This window comes from Epinephelus fuscoguttatus, linkage group LG11 (assembly GCF_011397635.1).
Source record: "Epinephelus fuscoguttatus linkage group LG11, E.fuscoguttatus.final_Chr_v1".
Taxonomy (NCBI): Eukaryota; Metazoa; Chordata; class Actinopteri; order Perciformes; family Serranidae; genus Epinephelus; species Epinephelus fuscoguttatus.
In genome coordinates this window covers 42,478,262-42,499,428 of record NC_064762.1, presented here as the reverse complement: position 1 = coordinate 42,499,428, position 21,167 = coordinate 42,478,262, and the positions used below count along the sequence as shown (strand labels likewise).

The following is a 21,167-nucleotide window of genomic DNA, read 5'->3' as shown; positions in this document are numbered from 1 at the left end:
TATCCATTCTAAAAATAACTTTAGGAGTAATGTTGGAACAGTTTTTCCCTCAGAATTATGTTCTATTTGTGGTGGTAGCCAACCAGGGGAGGGGGGCACGAACCTTTAGTTAGTACCCTGTAGCAACTAAAATTCAGCCAGTGTGCCGCACTGCCCATGGGTCTGATCCTGGACTAGGACTGGTTATTGCCACTGATTTCCTGAATCGGTTCCAAGGTTCCAATTTGACTGGCGATATTTCAGATACAATACAATTTTTCTAGAATGTGAAAGAGATTCTCAAAGAACTAATACTGTAAATTTAACAATGAATTATTAAAAAAAATAATAATAATAATTCAGAGCAGAAATATAACTGAATATTTTACAACTAAATGTTTCTGGAGCAGCAACACTAATATAAAAACAACAAAGTCACAATATAAACTCAATAACCCACTGGAAACAAATCTAATCTATTTCTGACATCACAATACGACAACTGATCCCTGTCCCTGGCAAATGGTACCACATTTGTACGGAACATGCATTTGTGGGATGAGCAGCAGAGCCATGGGCTGCGCCCATGAAAAATTTGCCAAATCTTCTCTGCCACTGCCAAATAGTTTTTTTTTTGCTTTTGACTCTTGTTTGGAGGACTGGATGGTTGAAGTCTGAAGAAACAAGACATATTGGCAATTTAACAATTTGTTCATTTAACAAACAGGAGCCTCAGTAGCGTGTGGAAGAACCATACACAGCCACAACAGCCTGGCACCCCCTCCTCATGTTGGTCACCAGCCTGGCCACACACTGCTGTGGGATGGCATCACATTCTTCAACCAGCATTTGTCGCAAGTAAGCCAACGTGGTTGTGTTGGTCACTCTGGCAGGAACAGCACGCCCATGCTGATCCCACAAGTGTTCAATGGGGTTGAGGTCAGGACTGCTGGCAAGCCATTCGAACCTCTCCACTCCCAAATTCTGGGGATAGTCTCTGATTAACCCCTCTCTGTGGGGGCAAGCATTGTCATCTTGGAGGATAGAGTTCGGTCCCAGACTGTGAAGATGTGGGATTTCCAATAGTTGCAAAATTTCATCTCGATATCTCTCTGAGATAGAGATTGCCTCCAATGATGACATGCCTTGTTTTTTCAGTGAGGGAGATGCTGCCCCACACTATCACACTGGCTCCACCAATAGATATTACTGTACAGGAATCAGCAAAGTGTTCTCCGTGTCTTCTCCAAACTTTAACCCTACGATCCAACTGCTGTAGACAGAATCTGGACTCATCACTGAACATAACATTCCTCCACATACTCAGGTTCCAGTGCACATGTTGCAGACACCAGCAAAAACAGGCCTGATGGTGAAGGGCAGTCATGGCAGGCCTCCTGGCAGCCCTATGAGACCGGAGATTGACTTCTTGCAGTCTGTTCTGTATTGTCTGGGCAGAGAGCCGTCAGCCATATCGCCCTGCAAACCTTGACTGCAAATCTGTAGAAGACTGCCTACGGTACCTAACTGCTGACAAGAGGAGCAAACGGCCTTCTTGTGGGATGCCGTCTTCTTGGGACACCCACGTCGCAGCCTGTCTCTGACATCCACCATTACATGAAACTTGGAAATGGCACTAGGGCTCACTCCAAATAATTCTGCAACTTGGTTTGGCAGAACACCAGCTTGAAGTTGCCCTATCGCATGGGCACTATCCAGACCAGTCAAACGTGACATGCTGATTCTTGGAGCAGACACCAACTGACCACTGTAGCAAAGCCCAAGCTCACAGGTGCTGACAATAGACCCATTTCCACCGCAGGAACTTTGGGGTAATTTTACGGGGCCAGGGCCGTCGGTGCATGTCTCCACCGCAGGAACCACCCCCGAAGGACAGAGTTCCGGAACTTTTACAGGGGCTAAACAAGACCCTGCCTCGGAGTAGGTACTCAGAACGGCCCCGAAAGACTCCTGGCTGGGACTTGGGGATTACTTGGTGCTGACTGGATATACTCAAGGCGGGATGTGACGTTTTGTAATTACTATGGTTATCGTAGATTAGCTGAGCTAACCATTAGCTGTTAGGCGTTAGCGGTGTCTGTATTAACTCATTACCTCAATATACAGTCTGTGAAAAAAATATTTTTTCCAGCGGATATCTTAGTTACAACATGAGTGAGCTAGCAAAGCAGTTTTGTGTTGCTATGTGTGGTATTTATTCAGTTTTGGGAAATCATGATGTCTAGAAAGCATCAGTAGTGGCTGCAGCTGACAGGGAAAGCTAACAGCAGCAGCAAAGCTAACATCAGGAAGTCATCTGTTAAAAGCCTCCCGTTGTCGGATACGACATGAAACTTTTTATGAATGAATATGAATTTTATGACATGAAACTTTTTTCACGGACCGTTTACTGAGTTTTTGAGTTAATGAGTTAATGAGTAAATACAGACACGGCTAACGGCTAACAGCTAACTACGTCCCTACGTCGTCTTGGTCAAAATGGTCGTGCAACGATTACGTCACACCCAGAGCCTGGTAACTTTACAGGAACCTTCCTCCTACTCTGCTCTCTCAGTGGAGACACAGCGGTTGAGAGGGCCGAGCGAGAGGAGGCTCCTGTAGTAGTTCCTGCCCCCCAAATAGTACCAGGAACTTCTTCAGTGGAAACGGGCCTAATCAGGTGCCAATCAGGCACCTGGGGGTACCAGAAGCTCAAAACAAGAGTCAATAGCAACAGCAAAAAAAAAGCTGTTTGGCATTGGCAGAGAACATTTTTCATGGGTTCCTTATAAATGTGGCACCATTTAAAAGGCAAATAAACAGGCTTTCCAACAGTATAAGATTTATTGCCAAGAAGCATTGTTACAACAAAGAAATAATCTACCAAACACAAATATCCTTATTTTTGTGCTTAGTTTAATTAGTTTAAGGTCAAATGTGTGTTCTGTACCACAACTGTGTTTTGGGACATTTTAGTGACTTAGTTACCTCCATCAAAGTCCTCTGGATCTCTCTATCAGCAGATGTTCCCTCAGAGAAACGACGGCCGCCTACAGAGAACAATACACAAACATGACAGAAAATTTACAGTGACAATTTAGAACACGTTCCAAGTATTTAAGCCCTGAGAGGATGATCTGAATCACTGCACTGATGTGGAGCTCATCCTTAATGAACTAGCATTAGTGCCTCACAGTTCAATACCTCTGCCAAACAGTCAAGTTGCAGTTTTCACCCATGTCTGTCCAGACCCATACAACACATGTAGTGAATATTTTGAAGGAATTTAATAAAAGTCATTACATGTATTTTTTGGCAAGTCAGAAGTAATCACTACATTGACATGTAGCCATGACAGTAGACAATGTAAATCAAATTCAGTTATGGAAGTTGCTGCAAAGAAGCTGCAAGTTCTAAAACATGGATGCCTCACACACTTCTTCAACCCGGCAGCACATAAAATCTATAGCCTTTTGCTTCCCTTTTATCAGATGAAAATGACATATGAATTGCAGCTCTATGCATGGTAGATGAGAAAATGCATACAAGCTTGCTTTAAAAATTATTAAACAGAAATACTAATACAGCCCTAGGAAAAACATAATCCAAAGCAGATCATCAGTGTCACTTACCAATGGCATCAATCTCATCCATAAAGATGATGCAAGGCTGGTGGTCCCTGGCATAGTTGAACATCTCTCTGATGAGCCTGGCACTCTCACCGATGTATTTGTCCACAATGGAGCTGGACACCACCTTCAACACACACACACACACACACACACACACACACACACACACACACACACACACATATACATTAACTAACTGACTGACTGAACTGCACTGCAGTGTGGCAGTGCGCCCTGACACTGGTGATGACACTCACCTTCAGGAAGTTACAGTCTAGCTGACTGGCTACTGCTCTGGCAAGAAGAGTCTTCCCAGTACCTTTGATAGAAGGAATCTCTCATCAAAACAACATACAGGTCCACAACTGTACTTGTAACATATTTGCAATTCTCATTGAATCTGAAATTCAATGAGATAACTTGAACCTTACACATTAAAACAAATGTAGTGGTGTCTCAGAAATACCTTCCTACCTGATCAAAGATGTTTTTGTTCTCAAATGTGATGGTAAATGGGCTGCATTTCTATAGTGCTTCTCTGGTCTTAGCAACCACTTAGCTTGGGCATTCACAAGTACCATTCACACACACACACACACACACACACACACACACACACACACACACACACACACACACACACACACACACACACACAGGTGGCCGAGGCTACCATACAAAGGTGCCACCTGCTACTCAGATCAACATTCACATGTACACCCACAGATCTGGGGATCAAACCACCAACCTTCCCGATAGGTGGATGAACGTTCTATGTCGTGAACTACAGCCAACCCAATGATGTCTAAAGGGGCTGTACACATGCTGCGTCTTTAAATGCCAGCACTGGGTGTAACTGTTTCTGTGCCTGTTGTTGCTTTCAAGAGCGCAGTGGCAGGCTGTGTCTAAGGTTTCCAAGCGACCTTAACAAGAACTCTATCATAGCCTATCATTACTTGAAATTTTGGGTGTAGAGCTGATCATCTTCCCGGCGCTGTTTGTGGGTAAGATGTAGTGCTGCACAATTAATCTAATCGCAATCACGATGTCAGGCTGTGCGATTACATAACCGCATAAAAGGCTGCGATTTGCGATTTAATGTAAATAAATGTTAAGGTGTGTGCCTGTGAATGGGACTACCTCTCCTGCAGTGTGTGGAGTTTGTGCCGTGCATGCAGCAGTGACCAACACAAATGCTGAAGAAGAGCATGAGCACGACCAAGTAAAGGCTGAGTTGTCTATTTTATGGCGATACTTTGGATTCAGGTACAGTGACGTTGAACAGAAAGACATGCTGTGTAAAAGTTTAAAAGTTAAAGTCGCCATGTCCCACGGCAACACGATCTGTCTATATAAACACTTGAGACAGCAGAGAGAAAAGTAGAAAGAAAGCATGCGAGAGAAAGCCAAGCCGTGTAACGTTAAAGACAAAGAGACAACTGAAAGCCGCCAGAGCCTCATAAAACAACATCCAGGCACAGTTACGCAAACATTTGTAAGTGTCACGGGGAAATCACGGACTCCATAATAAACTATATAATAACAAATGAAAAATTGAGCATTGATTTTGTTCAGTTTCGGCCCACTTGACATGCTGCTGTGTTGTGCTATGGCGTGCTAGAATTTGTCATTTATGTGACAACGCCTGAACGCAACACAGGCTCGCTCCGCTGTACGTACAGTGCCGTGCTGCACTGCTGTGCGAGCAGTGTGTTTGACTGTGCTCAGTCTGTTGATGTTTATTTACACTGTCCATAACAATAACTATGTCAGGTCAGGTCAGTGCTCCCCTAATGTAATGTAGGGGAAACAATGAATCAAGCAAGAAGACTAATGATACCATTTTTTTTAATTATATTGTAATTGCAAATCACGATATTGCGATATCGCGATAATTTTTATCAAATCGTGCAGGACTAGACAGTTGTAAAGCTCTGGTAGCCCTGCACTATAACGATTAACTTTTTCTTCATATTTACCACAGACTGATATTTGCAGAAGGAGGGAAACATATCTGTGGGCTGTTATTGGTGGGTCCTTGTCACATGGCATGCGGTGTACGCTGGACCTGCACTTGTATAGCACCCATCTAGTCATTCGACCACTCAAAGCACTTTTCACACTCAAGTCACATTCACCCATTCACTAGGGTTGGGTCGGTTCTCGGTAATACCAATTCGGTTTGGTACCCCGTCTTGGACTGGGTTTTTTTTTTTTTTTTTTTTTGAGACCGACCGGACCACATACTGGGGCGGAACGTACGCGGAGGTCCGCCCGGTAAAAGTGGACTTCCGCAAGCCCTGTGCGCGCAAAGCACAACCACACGGACTCCGCTCCGCACACTAGTGTCACACAAAAGACTGTTCGGCATGTATTTTTCACATTACGGGGATTTTTCACGGACATTTTTACACGGAGTCCTCTCCGCTTATAGTACGCCCAAGTCTGCGGGCACCTGTGTCAGTCTCTTCGCCAAGCGCACAATGAGTGGGGGGCGGGGGACTCAGCTAGGGGGTGCGAGTGCGAATGTGCCGAGGCCTCTACTGTAGCCTGGAGTTTGTTTGATAGTGATGGGGAGTCGATAATGGCGGACAATTTAGTCTCAAAGAAATCAAAGAATGCGCCACTATGGCAACACTTTGGCTTTGAGCCAGACAAAGGAGGCAACCCTTGTTTGCACTGATTGAGTTACGGCCTATTTCCACCAGATGTGTGTTGGTTGTGTCTCTGCTCCGGCACGGCAGCGGAACTGATAGGATTCAATTCTAGTCAATGTGTGTGTTTCCACCGGCTGCGGCTGTGCTGCACTCCGGAGCCCTGCGCAACAAATACACAGGACTTCTATTTTTGCCAGATGCCAGAGCACAACGCAGCAATTCAGCACAGAGCAGATTGTGCGGGGCAGGAAGTCGTGCACAGAAACACAATAAAACATCCGGTTAATTTTCAAAATAAAATACACAGTGTTCACAGCGGATCATATTTCCCTGCACTACACCTTGAAAACTACATAATGGGCAGAGGCAGGCCTGAAGTCAACAGGTCAGAGGTTTTCAGACGTCATTTCACCCCATGAACACCATGGATGAGGAGATATTAATCATGGCAGTGCACCGAGATGTCTCTGGTGGAGCTACATCGCTGCACACAGCAAACGCAGAATGTGTACAACCTTCAACGTGTGTACATGGATGCTATTGATTTATGGCCTTATGAAGACAGGTGTATTTTCAGTGAACTACTGACCTGGAGGCCCATAGAGCAGGCAGCCTTTAGGGGGGATGATCCCCACTCTCTGAAAGAGCTCAGGGTTGGTCAGAGGCAGCTCAATCACCTGCCACCAAATAACAGCAGCATTGTTTTAGACTCAATGGACAGAAAATGCAGTCAAAATATATCATCTGGTCTCAGGTCTTTTCTCATCTTAAACAGAAAGCCCAACCACACAACTGTGCTCTCATAAAAGACCTTTGGGAACCTGTGCTAAACGACAACACATAGAGCAAATCATGCAGATAGGAATATGAGCAACATTAGCTAAACTGAAGAGTTGTCTCATGTGATTTTATTGTTGCAGCTTTGTTATACCTCTCTCAGCTCACGGATCTGTTCAGATAAGCCCCCAATCTCAGAGTAGGATACACTACCAGGGTCCTCATGGGACATGTTGTACACCAGAGGGTCCACCTCTCTGGGCAGGTACCTGTGGGAGAACAAAAAACACATGCCGAGCACACACCCATCACCACCTTGACTTTCACAAACCACTGTGCACTTTCAGCTTTTGTGGCACATTTATAGCTTGAGAAGCATAACAGTACACAAAACTAGGCCTGTCGCGATAAGCGATAAGCGACTATAGTCCGGAGATATTGCTAGGCTAAATAAACAGCTGAGCTCTGTTTACTGGCTGGAGGTTGGCGGAGCAGAGAGGGGAGGGGGGTCCCCACTCGGAATGGTAAACGAGTAGCCTATTTGTGTATGAAGTGTGTCTGTTATGCTAGAAGAGTCTTTTACCCCCTGGAGTGTTACCAGAGTTTTTGGAGTGCTCAAATAAACTGGCCTTTTTCCCGAACGCTCCTCTGGTCTCCTGCGCATGAGGGATTCATTACAATATCGTAACATGGTTTAGATTTCTAAATAAACATTCACCTCGTCGCTAGATAGACCTACTCCTGAAAAACTCGCACGCAAGGCTTTTTGTCCCTACGAGGCCGCCGTCATTTACCCGACGGGAGGGGTGAGCGAGTGAGCCCTGCAATCTAGAATTTGACCACTGATGTCACTGTTTTCAACCCATTTTACACACTGGCCCTTTACAAGGGAGACGGTAACTTTTCCGTCCGCGATTAACTGCTATATTCATGCGTGTTTGTTTTCCTCATCTCTCTCCACCAAAGAGACTCGACGACAAGAGCGTTCACTGCAGTGCATCGTCTGGCAGCCAGGTGAGTTGGTTCATTAGCGTAATGAACGGAGGGAAAGCTCTTGTCATCAAGTGTCTTTGTCTCTGTGTGGGAGGTGGGGCTATGGGCTACATACAAAGTCAAAGTCAAACTTTATTTATAAAGCACATTTAAAAACAACCTCAGTTGACCAAAGTGCTGTACAGTTATTGAAATATAGAATAATCATACACAAATATAATAAATAAAACAAAGGAAATAGTAAGGGCTCAATTTAAAAAACTAAAAATTAGATTAAAAAAAAGGGAAATAAAAAAGTAAAAAGAGTAAAAGCCAAGGATTCTTGCCTAGCAGGGACTGAACGCCAAGGAGAAAAGATGGGTTTTCAGTAATGTTTTAAAGTGCTCAACAGACTGTGCAGCTCTAACCTGGAATGGTAGGCTGTTCCACAGCTTTGGGGCCGCCACTGATAAGGCTCTGTCCCCACGAGTAGAGAGTCTGGACCGAGGTACTGCCAGGAGCAGCTGGTTTGACGACCTAAGTGCTCTAGAAGTACTGTGAGGCTGTACAAGCTCTGATAAATAAGACGGTGCCAGACCATTTAAACACTTAAAAACAATTAATAAAACCTTGAACTGGATCCTAAAATTAACAGGCAGCCAGTGCAAAGATGCAAGGACAGGACTAATGTGATCACGCGTTTCTTTCCAGTCAGCAGGCGGGCAGCTGCATTTTGGACTACTTGTAAACGGCGCAGTGCTGACTGGTCAAGACCAACAAACAAAGAGTTACAGTAGTCTAGGCGTGATGTAACAAAGGTGTGAATAACTTTCTCAAAATAATCTCGGGGGAGATATGCCATTACTTTTGCTAATAGTCTTAGCTGGAAGAAGCTCGTTTTGACAATAGAGCTTATCTGCTTATCAAACCTAAAGTCACTGTCTAAAATAACACCAAGGTTCCTTGCAAAAGGGTGGCAGTGAGACTTAAGGGTGCCAATGGCGCTGTCATACCCATCTAACAGATTTTGTTGGCCAAATAAAATAATCTCAGTTTTATTTTTGTTCATGGAGAGAAAGTTGACTTCCATCCAAGATCGGATGTCATTGAGGCAGTCTAATAAGACCTGAACAGAGGCTTGCTCATTTGTTTTTAAAGGCAGATAGATTTGTACGTCATCTGCAAAGCAATGAAATGAGACATTGTGCTTTCTAAATATGGATCCCAATGGCAACATATATATTGAAAAGAGGAGGGGGCCCAAAATAGACACAGTGCGATCTTCGTGAGGGGGAGACGAGGTGGAGAAAAAAAACAGAGTTGAGCCTAAGAGAAAGACACAGAACTTGTTCCTAAATCAAATGCCACGGCCCCTGTGTGGGAGTGTTTTGGATTTAAACCAAATGACAGAGGGGAGCCCAGTAATTTGGACGAGCCGGTATGCTGGCTTTGTTCTAAAACCATCTCAACAAAAAGAGCGAATATGACCAATTTAATTGCACACCTGAGAGTGAGAGAATGACAGTCTGTTTTTTTGTATTCATTTATTTCGATATTTTTACGTGTTATTTCGGATATTTAAATTTTCTTTTCTGCATTTCTAAATATTCTACGCCATCGATGACATGAGTGTGTCGAGGCCATCTTCTAATAAATAGATGACAAGAGAAAAATGTCCCATGATCTGGGTGGCTTACTACATCAGCTAAACCATTTTACTGGAGGGAAACCCTGACTCGCATGAAGGATAATCATAGCAGGAGCAGTCTGAGCAGATGCTTCAACCCCATGTTCTCAAAAACTGACTCCAGTGGCACATCTTGCTGTGATAAAAAAACATGGGGTGTTGATAAGGGTTGGGCATTAATACGGTAATAAGGTATCCCACGGTATCTAAAAATAGCGACCGTATCAGTTTCATTACCATCATTAAAAAAATCTACTGCATATATAGGCCTGTAGGGGCCTGATCTTACAATGACGAAAACTCTGTCTGTGGGCGTGTCTGTCTGTGTCTCTGTTGCACATTTTTCTCCTGACTGACTTGGTCAATCCATGTGAAATTTGGCACAGTGGTAGAGGGTCATGGGAGGATGCGAATGGAGCAATATTACATCAATTGGCCAAAGGGGGGCACTATAGCAACCGATTGAAATTGCAAACTTTGAAGGGGCATATCTCATGCCCCGTATGTCGCAGAGACATGAAACTTTGCACAGAGATGCCTCTCCTCATGAGGAACAAATTTGCCTCAAGAACCCATAACTTCCAGTTATACAGATTTTCCGCCATTTTGAATTTTTTGAAAAACACAAAATCGATCTCTTCCTAGGAAGTTTGACCGATCTGCATGAAACTCAGTGAACATAATCTAGGGACCAATATCTAAAGTTCCCTCTTGGCAAAAGTTGGAAAACTTACTAAAACTGAGCTTCTATAAGGCAATGAATATTGTGAAGGGCGTGGCTCATCACATAAACCGATCACCATGCAACTTTGTAGGCATATGACCACACATAATCTGAGGGGACCCCTCCATTATTGACCTGATCAAACAAAATGGGGGCACTAGAGAGCTAATTTCTTATCTAGGCCTAACCGCCCTATCGATTTTTACTAAACTTGGTAGATATGTAGAACAGGACGCCTCAAGGTGACCGGAGAAATTTAACTCTAATTGGCAATTGGGTGGCGCTGCAACAACAGAAAAATGCTTAAAAATGGCTAAAATGAGACCGATTGCTGTGGCTCCCTCAGCTGTGGCTGAATGTTGTTTTTGTTTCCTTCTAATTTTTGGTATGACTAAGTCATGGTATGGTATGCTGTACATAATCACAGAAACTGTCAGTGTGTCATTCTGTCTGTCCCATGTTTTTCTACTCACTGACGTGGTCAATTTATGTGAAACTGCACATAGGCATTGAGGATTGGCATAGGTAGAAGGTGACAAAGCTACCAATGGGTATGGACTAGTACAATATTAAATATAATTTATTTAATGCCTAAATAATGAGTGTTTGTCCAGCTTATACTTAATACTATTACAATTTAAAACTAATAGTAGGTTATAATGTTTCTCTTATAACTGCCCTTAACTGTTGTTGTGAGATGACATTTGATAAAGTTTTTGGATGTGTTGGATGTGACATCGTCACATCACAGCTCGGACGTGAGAAAGAAGAAAAGATGGCAAGCCGCGCATCAAGTGAGTTTGTCCCAGAAAGAAAAACATAATTTCACAACTTCTGCAGTGGCCATCAGAGTGAAGGAGGGAGAAGCGCAACCCGAACCAGCCAGCACCACAGCCATAGTTGTCAATCCACTACGTGCCCTGCTCCAGCCGAAAAAAGTGCTAAACACGCTGTTTCTTCCTTGGCAAAAAAAACCTTGAATAGTTTTGAAGCATAGGATGCTGCTATAGTTATCATTATACTTTGTATTTATTTCATTTTCAATGAGGAGTAGCCTGTTCTGTGGACAAAACAGTTCGGACTTGGAGAGGTTGAACTTCTCAAACTAAAGGTACGCTCTAAAAATAAACCAGCGAACAGTATTTCCCGTTGCGTTCTCAGGATAGGATTATATATGCCCATTTTCAGTTATGCCTTGTTATTTATTGTTCTATTTTTCTTATTTGATATGCCCTAGTACTGGATGCTGTAGAGCTGTGCTTTTAAATTATTTAATTTATGTTGATAGATTAGAAAAATAAACCAACAGACAGTACTCGTTGTGGTATATAGCACACATTTTCGTTACTGCCTTTGTTGTTTATTGTTACTTTTTTATTATTTGATAAGCCTATCTGTGTCATATGGATTACTGTTAATTTATCATGTTGATCTGTTCTGTACGACATCTACTGCACGTCTGTCCGTCCTGGAAGAGGGATCCCTCCTCAGTTGCTCTTCCTGAGGTTTCTACCGTTTTTTTTCCCCGTTAAAGGGGTTTTTTGGGGAGTTTTTCCTTATCCGCTGTGAGGGTCTTAAGGACAGAGGGATGTCGTATGCTGTAAAGCCCTGTGAGGCAAATTGTGATTTGTGATATTGGGCTTTATAAATAAAATTGATTGACTGATTGATTGATTGAGTACTGGATGCTATAGGGCTGTAAATGGACCTGCATTTGCATAGCGCCTTTCTAGTCAACTAGTGACCACTCAAAGTGCGTTTTACACTACGAGTCACATTCACCCATTCACACACACATTCATACACTGGTGGCCGAGGCTACCATACAAGGTGCCACCTGCTACTCAGTTTTAACACACTCACACACCAATGGAACAGCCACCGGGAGCAATTTGGGGTTCAGTATCTTGCTCAAGGATACTTCGACATGCAGCCTGGAGGAGCCCGGGATCGAACCACTGATCTTTCGATTGGTGGACGACCTGCTCTACCTCTGAGCCACATCAATCATTTTAATTTAATGATTTGTGTCAATTACTGTACTGGAAGTGGACTGTAGCCCACAGACAATTTGTTGTTATTTCATTCTGTTTGGTTGACTGCTGCATTTGCACTTTTTTAAATATTTATTAATAAAGGTTGTGAATGTTGTACATGTTTTGTTGTTATTTTTCAGTATTCTTAGGCCTATGTAATGTTTGCTATTGTGTTTCTGAACAGTATAGGCGCAAGCCGACATTTTGGCGACTCCCTCTGAGCCCTTCAAAGTGATTTTTAATTAGTCACGGTAATACCATATACTCCGGGAAAATGTGGGAAGGTTTAACGGTAACCAAATTTGGATACTGCCCAACTCTTGTGTTGATTGTTAATCTGTCCTTTGTAAACCTACAGGCAAAGACATTGCCTGAATGCCATACGTTGAAGGACACATACCAAGACGCAGACCATAATTATGCCATCAGTGCTGGGAATAAACAAGTGTCCAATTAGATTCAGCTTACCTCATTATAGTGAGTGTGGTCATGTCCAAAGCCACTCTTGTGCCTGGCTTCAGCTGGGACTTGTCCAGCTAGGAAGAAAAATGTCACAGGTGACTGCTCACATCCTAAACACTGGTCAAAAAGTAATGACTGCAACAGAATGACAAATTAGTATCTTTTGCTTCTTTCCCCTGGAAATTGTTTGTAATCTGTAATCTGTGTTAACCCTCTGAGACCAGCTGGGCCACCAGCAATCCAGGTCCATATACCCATCTTTAATAGGCTGGACCAGACTGAGTTTTAAAGTGATGACTGCTATAATATGAAACTAGAACACCTAATGAATAGAATGATACCAACCGTGTCATGTTACCATCTCATGAAGAAATCTATATAAAGCTCCAAATTTAGGCTAAATGTTGACAAGAAAAAAAAAACAGCACAGCCATTTTCACAGTGGTCCCTTAAACTTTAACCTCAAGATATCTGAATGAAAATGGGTTCCATTGGTATCTATGAGTCTCCTCTTTACAGACATGCCCACTTTATGCCAATACCATGTACTTTTTGCATGCAGTATTAATGTGTTATTTTGCCTATTATATTTAAATACCTATTTCTGTACACTGGGCTCCCTCAGCAGTCTTGGAATTGTGTAAGTTGGGTCTGGCCGGAAAGCTGAGACATTAACGACTTTAATTTTTTTCAGGTTGACTTATCTGTCAATAAAGTCGAGTCGAGTTGACAAGTCTTTTGATGACATCATCACATTGACACGGCGGAGCAAAGTGAAGTATCTCCACACGTGATGTGTGTCTGTCAAGGCCCGAACATACTCGGGCAGAACGTACGCGGAACGGACTCAAAGCAGACGTCTGCAAGCCCTGTGCGCGCAAAGCTCAGATTTTTTTCGACCGCGCAGACTCTGCTCCGCACACCAGTGACTGCTCGGCATGTATTTTTCACATCGCAGGGATTTTTCACGGACATTTTTACAGGAAACTACAACGCGGAAGTGCGCTAGACTATGAAAGCCCAAACGACTGCAGACATTCCTCACAGAGTCTGCTCCGCTTATAGTAAGCAAGTAAGTAAGTAAAATTTATTTGTATAGCACTTTTCACAGAGAGGACTCACAAAGTGCTTCACAGGATTAAAATACAAACAAGAATACATACATACAAACATACAGGTCAAAAGTGAAACAGTTGTTGCAAAACTAAATCACTTAAGACAAGTTAAAAAATGCCTGCCTATACAGATAGGTTTTAAGATGCTTCTTAGTTCTACGCCTAGTGCGAGGAACTGCCAACAGGCCGTGATCGGCCGACCTAAGTGTCCTACTGGGAGTATATACATGCAGCAGGTCAGACAGATACTCAGGTGCCTGATCATGAAGGGCTCTGAATGTTAAAACAAGGATTTTGAACTGGATCCTAAAGCTGACAGGAAGCCAGTATAGGGAGGCCAGGACAGGAGTAATGTGGCAGTTTTTGGGTGATTTGGTGAACAACCTGGCAGCGGCATTCTGCACCAGTTGGAGGCGATCTACATGAGTTTTACTGAGACACATGAAAAAAGAGTTAGAGTAATCCAGACGTGATGACACAAAGGCGTGAATGATCATTTCTAGCTCAGCATGTGATACAACAGATCTCAGTTTTGCAACGTTTTTAAGGTGGAAAAAGCATGTACGGGTCAACATGTGAATGTGTTTATCGAAGTGCATGGTCAAAAATAAAAGATTTCTCAGGTTAGAGCGGATATTTGAATTCAGGGACCCAATACAGCTCGCCACCCTAGAAGCAGTACAGTCAGGAGCGATAATAAGGACCTCGGTCTTAGCAGCGTTAAGCTGGAGGAAATTGTTGACCATCCAGTCATTAATTGTAGACAAACAATTGTAGTCATGCAGTACATTCAGACTGTCAGTCCTGTCAGGATTAAAGGACAAATACAGCTGAATAAGATCTGTGTACATATGATAAGACACACCCTCAAACCTGTTGATAATGTTTCCAAGAGGCAGCATAGAGCAAACAAAATTGGACCCAACACTGAGCCCTGAGGTACCCCACAAGAAAGGAGGACGGACTCGGACATAAAAAGACCAGATGCTACAGAGAAACTTCTACCAGAGAGGTAGGAGGCAAACCAGTCAAGGGCACTGTCTGAAATGCCAACACAGTTACTGAGCCTATCTAACAGGATGTGGTGATCCACAGTATTGAAGGCTGCGCTAAGGTCAAGCAGCATTAGGATGGTACATTTACCAGTGTCAGAGGCCATCATGATGTCATTAGACACTCTAAGAAGTGCTGTCTCAGTGGAATGCTGCTGATGGTAACCAGATTGAAATTTGTCATAAATACAATGCTTATTTAGGGCAGGGACTAGTTGGTTAGCAACGACTTTTTCTAAGATCTTTGAAATAAAAGGCAATTTAGAAATGGGCCTAAAGTTGCTAAATAATGAAGAGTCCAGATTGGGCTTTTTATTGTACGCCGTCAAGGATAAAGTATCAGCGTGATCAGAGGCAGCGATTGCATTCCGTACACAAGCACACACAGAGAGAGAAGAGGGAAAAAACACACGACTTGTCAACTCCTCCCGGGGGGTGTCGACTTGTGCCACTGACATCGACAAATCGACTTTTCTGTTAGTGCCCTCGTGACCTCTAGGATAATCACAGACTCGTGACCATTTATAGCCACAAACTAAAGACCTTGAGCATTCAGAGATGTTTGGCTTTTTTTTGTTTGTTTGTTTTTTTAGGTACATTGACAATAAAGGTGTGTCTCAGCAGTTTCCAGAACAGATGTGTTCACCATTGTATCACTGAAAAATGCCATTCCTACAGAAATCTCCAAAATGTCAAATGACGCACGTATACTACCCCCGTTAGTTGCTACTTCAGTACAAACTTGATGCCAACATGCAAAAAATACGTCGGTACCTGTTTTTTTTTTTTTTTTTTTGGTACCGTATAGAGCTGGATTGAAAAAAATCGATTTAATCATTTTTTTCTTTAAATGGCAAAATATCAATTCATTAATTAAAAAAATCGCTCTTTTACTATAACTATTTTCCTCCGTGGACGTGTTGTACAGCCGGTACCAGACTGCAGCAGCCTGCAGTACTATCAACCCAGGTAGTCTCGCAAGATCAGCATTTAGCACCTGAGGTCATGGCGAGAGATCTCGCGAGATGGCCAGACAATGTATGAAGACAGAGCAGCAAACAATGGTGGAAGCGCGTCCACTGAAGGCATGGATCTATGGTGCAAGTATTTTCACTCGCATGTTTATTAAATGCACATTAGTTTCACAGAAAAGATTAAGAAATACCACCAAGCATCAGCACACTGCTAACTGTAGCCTCAGTTTGTACCTCATACAGATCTGCTGGTAAAGTTAACTTAGCATTAGCAAGCGTGATAAAAGACTGCAGAGAGGCGACGTTGTGCAACATGACAAACAGCAAGGCTAACGTTACGGCTCAAAGGGTCATAATGTGCTTCTAGTGACTGTCAAATCGCCAGCGAACGTTGTTTACACAGACACGGAGAGCAGTGTGCCTGTTCTCATGGGACAAAGATCCTCTGAGAAGAAAGATGGTTCACTCTGCTCTGCCGCCAGGAACAAACTCGGAGGCAAAGATCCTCTCTGAGGAAGAGGGTTCACTTTGCTGCAGGGTTCACCTACGTATATTGTTTCTCTTCTGATACAGTCAATGTGTGCATCACAACCACTGTAGTGTATTGCACAAAAGCTTTATAAGATGGTTACAGGCAGCAAACTTGTGGATGTCCTTTGTTTACATTTTTTTGTAGCTACTTCATTTAAATTGTCTGCCTTGTGATTAGATTTAATTTAAAATATTTATTTTGTATGTGTTGGTCAGGTAATGTTAAATAAAAGTACATGATGACTAATGTAACTGCTTTGGGGTCAATTCTTAATGTAAGCAGTATTTTTAATAGTAATGCACCAGGTCGGAGGGTTCCTTGTTAAATATACTTCGTTAGTTCTCAGAAAATATCTTAATATCCAAGCTAATTCTGTATCATAATTGAAATATACTTGACTGAATCGATTTTGAACTGAATTGAACTGAATCGAATCGTGAATCGGATCGAACTAAGTCCTTGAAAATCGAATCGAATCGAATCGATCTGAAAAATCTGAATCGATACCCAGCCCTAGTACCCTAAGTACCGGATACAACTTTGCCCTCAGCAGGCCGTGTCGATTCCTGTCGGAACTAACGGGGGCAGTATACGCGCGCGTCAGTCTGTCCGAGCCCGGCCCGGCCCATCCATTTAACTCTAATTATGAGCCCGAGCCCGGTTCAAACCTGATTTTTTTTTTAAGGATACAAACATGGACACTGAAGGTGACTCTCATCTTTCTTTCCATGGCAAGCCTTTGTCATGTGCCTCTTAAGTGCTGAGGTCCCCGTCTTTTGCTGTCATATACCAGCATCGCGCTGCACTTAGTACAACACCGAGTAGTTGGTTCCATAGCCTAGGTCTATTATGAGGAGGCCGGCCTGTCCGAGCCCGAGGATAGTGGCGGGAAATTATGGTCGGGTTCGGTTTGAGGCAGATGAAAGCGGAGTAATTATAAACTCGCAAAAACCAGTGTGCAAACGGTGCCTCTGAAGTTTCCAGAGCAAAAGGAGGAAACACTTCAAACCTGGCGAAATACTTAAAAGACAAGACACCCCGACTTGTTTAAAGAATTCAAGGTGAGTGAGTTTCAATTTCTGTTTTTTTATTTTATTTTTATCGTGGTATCCAATGAATATCGAGAGTCGTGAAAAATCACTGGTGTTGGCATCGACTACTGAAATTCTGGTCTCGTGACAAGCCTATTTCCAAGTTCTTGGCAAGGAAACTATAAAATAAGGAAATGACATGACAAGGACATGGTAAATATCTGCCAAACTAAGACCTGACCGTATGCTGCAGTGACTTGCAGATTGCCTCAGTGATTTACATTCCTACTACCATTAGTTATCTAATGTTAATTTGCTAGCACAAATTTGTCATGACAACAATTAATAAGCTAGAGAGGCTGTAACGGCCTATTTCCACCAGATGCGTGTTGGTTGCATCTCCGCTCCGGCACGGCAGCGGAGCTAATAGGATTCAATTCTAGTCAATGTGTGTGTTTCTACCAGCTGCGGCTGTGCTGCATTCCGGCTCCGTCACAGCTCCAGCACTCCGGAGCCCTCCGCACAGGAAACATTATCCAATGTTAGTCCTCCTGGATATTATTATTAATATTAAATATCATTTGGGCTATCCAGATTTGCCATCATTAAGTAATCTTAACGATTCCTCTCATTAACTGCATGAAAAAATAAGACCAAAGACACAGAAGACCCATGCGGTTTCACCTGGGCTGAACAACAAAAATGAAACGAAACTAGTCAAGGGAACGAGCGATGGAAGAAGGAGGTGGAGGAGGAGAGAACTCTACTCAGTCACCTTGGCCATATCTGGGCAAATATATGAGTTTGTGTGAGCCCACAGACAAAACATATATTTAAGTGCCTGCTTTGTCACCCAAAGAAGAAACTTCTTTCAACGTCAAAGACGTCGAACACAAATCTGAGAACCCATATTCAGGTGATGATTGAGAGTTAGATAGCCTAGACTATCACCCGACTTACACAGCCTATAGCCCAGTAATGAAGGATAATTCAAGGAATTGGTGTGGGGATGCAATATACCAATGTTGGGTAAATGTTCAGCTAGTATAGTTTAGGAGGGATGCAGAAGTAAGAGCAGAAAAGCTCTTTAAAAAAAGAAAAGACCCTTATATTTTAAAACGATGGTCTAGCCATGATGAATGACTAGCTGTTTATATCACATACATTGATTTAATGTCAGTGTATTTCAGTATAGGCTACAATGCATTACAGGACTATGCCGTCCATGGCATTGAGGAAAATTGAAACTTAAAATATAACCAATTAACAGATTATTAAGTTAAAATATAACTGATTCATATAGTTAGGAATGTTTTGTGCAAGATATGGAAGAAGAGATGGAAAAGAGATTAAAGCAGGTCAAACACTCTAAATGATGAATTTTGCTGAAAACCTATGCCTTCTACATGAGATATGGCATGCAATGAAACATGCCCCACCCTCTTCAATGCCATGAACAGTATCCTACATAGTTTTGTAATGTATTGCATTGTACTGAAATACATTGATTTTCAATGGGCTGAAACATGTAGTGCATCCCCTTTCAAGGTTAACATTCAAATTCACATTAGGTGCAATATCCATTAATTTAAACGGGCTTGATTTTCTTAAACCAATTATGTGTACAAGCAGCTACATGAATCAATGTTATTTCTTCTCGAGAGAATACACCCATCCCATATGGCTTCCTTGGAAAAGGAACTGGAGCATGCCAAAAAGAGGGGTGCGCAAGATGAGGTGGAGCACCGTGACCCCCACACACAGGGCAGTGTAGCAGCACAGTTCTTCAGTGGTGGGACATGCCCCTACCATAACCCAACAGAGATTTGACAAGTTGATCCTTAAGTGGGCCCTAGGTCTTTTTGGGGGTATTTTTACTGCCTTTACTTTTAAGCTCATATCACAGTCATTATAAAGGCTACATACACATGCTATATTTTGGGGTTTTTTTCGTTTTTTTTCCAAGACAATCTGGGGGCTATCGAGATTTTCCATCATTCCATGTCCTTCTATGTGCCTGTATTTTATATAAATTTTTATATATCAATGAAAAAAAATGTGTGTTACTAAATTCTTACATTTTTACATGTATCTCAACATAGCAAGTTGGAAGTAGACATATTCTGCCATGTATGAAGAGGGGAGACTCTAGAATCTGGCAATATAAAAACCATGATGGTGGGGCATTCTGTCACTTCACAGTTGTCCAAAACATGTGGTTTGTGCCAGGCAGACATAATTGCTAGTGTTTTTTCATTATTGTAAGATATTCCATTGAGTCATTCATAAGTCAAAAATGTGTTTTATTTGAAGGAAACATGCAATATTTACATCTAAGATAACAGAAAAATAGTAATGATATTATACCTCACTATATGAAGTGAGTGATAACAAGATCTGTATAATGGATTGTAAAGAAATTCGTCAGGTTTTTATTTTGTAGACATTTGATCTGTATTTATAGCGTGATGGGATTTGACACAAACACAATGATGTGTTTGGTCTCATCGGAAAGCTCAGGTCCTGCGCTTTCATGTGATGTGTGGCATTTCTGTGCGACCTTACATCCATCCAAGATCCACCCAAGAGTAATGTGTGTGCAAAGCTGTATGAAAGCTTTGTTATACATAATTTCAGTGTAACTTTATAATCTTCGTTGTGAAAACACTGGACTACCGACAAGTGCTTGGGCTTGTCGGAAAGCTGCGGTTCCGCTGTTTCACGTGTGTTCTCCCTATGACAAACGGTTGTGGAGAAAATCCATAGAGAAAAACAGGTGTGAATTTGGACGCACTTTGCATCGTTCAGGTCCATAGGGGTAACAGTTTCAAATTAGAACAGTTATTAAAAACCAAATACATGTGCCCTAACAGCAAGTAGCATTAGCTATCTTGGATGCAACAGGGGCTGAGATGCAGCTGCTGGACAGAGCCATGATCTATTTAGAGACCAATAACAAGGAAAACTAACGTGCATATTTAGATATAAAACGTCAGTAAGCATCACATAATGTGTTTTTTTTTTTTTTTTTTAATCTGACGGAAGAATTTTTCACTTTATGTTGAAATAACAAAGATATGATGAGTTACAGTGTGATTTGCTGTGCTCACCCCATTAACTCCAATAGCAGTGGCACTAAACTCTTGCTCCAATGCAAAATTAAATTTAGAGTTGTACAGATACCAATACCAGTATCGGAAATGCCTCTGATACTGCCTAAAATGCGGCATCAGGAATCAGCGAATATAGCCTATGACCTAGGCTGACCAAACGTCCTCTTTTGCCCGGACATGTCCACTTTTCACGTCTCGCCGGGGTGTCCGGGGGGTTTTTATAAACTGATGATAATGTCCGGTTTTCCGTGTGTTTGTGTGTGTGTGTTCGAGTGCGGCACGGGCAGCATATTTCTGTCCGAACACGAACCGAGCCCGACATTATTTAATGACCAAAGCACTGAGTTTCTGTCACACAGTTGTTACGGTTACAGGTCGGCAGTGCGGAGAGGGAGACCTCCGTGTTTGAGACGGGAGCGGGAGG

The 21,167-nt window shown here is 42.5% G+C and overlaps 1 protein-coding gene across 1 annotated transcript in view; it reads right to left on the bottom strand.

Moving 5' to 3' along the window:
* The window catches only part of psmc6 (proteasome 26S subunit, ATPase 6), a 32,302-nt gene that overhangs the window by 3,692 nt on the left and 7,443 nt on the right, over positions 1-21,167 (bottom strand). The window contains exons 5-10 of the mRNA XM_049590701.1: positions 12,933-13,000; positions 7,200-7,314; positions 6,858-6,945; positions 3,869-3,930; positions 3,612-3,735; positions 2,968-3,029 (exon numbers count right to left, since the gene is read on the bottom strand). Coding sequence (XP_049446658.1) covers positions 2,968-3,029; positions 3,612-3,735; positions 3,869-3,930; positions 6,858-6,945; positions 7,200-7,314; positions 12,933-13,000 — 519 coding nt within the window. The remainder of the gene's footprint in view (positions 1-2,967; positions 3,030-3,611; positions 3,736-3,868; positions 3,931-6,857; positions 6,946-7,199; positions 7,315-12,932; positions 13,001-21,167) is intronic.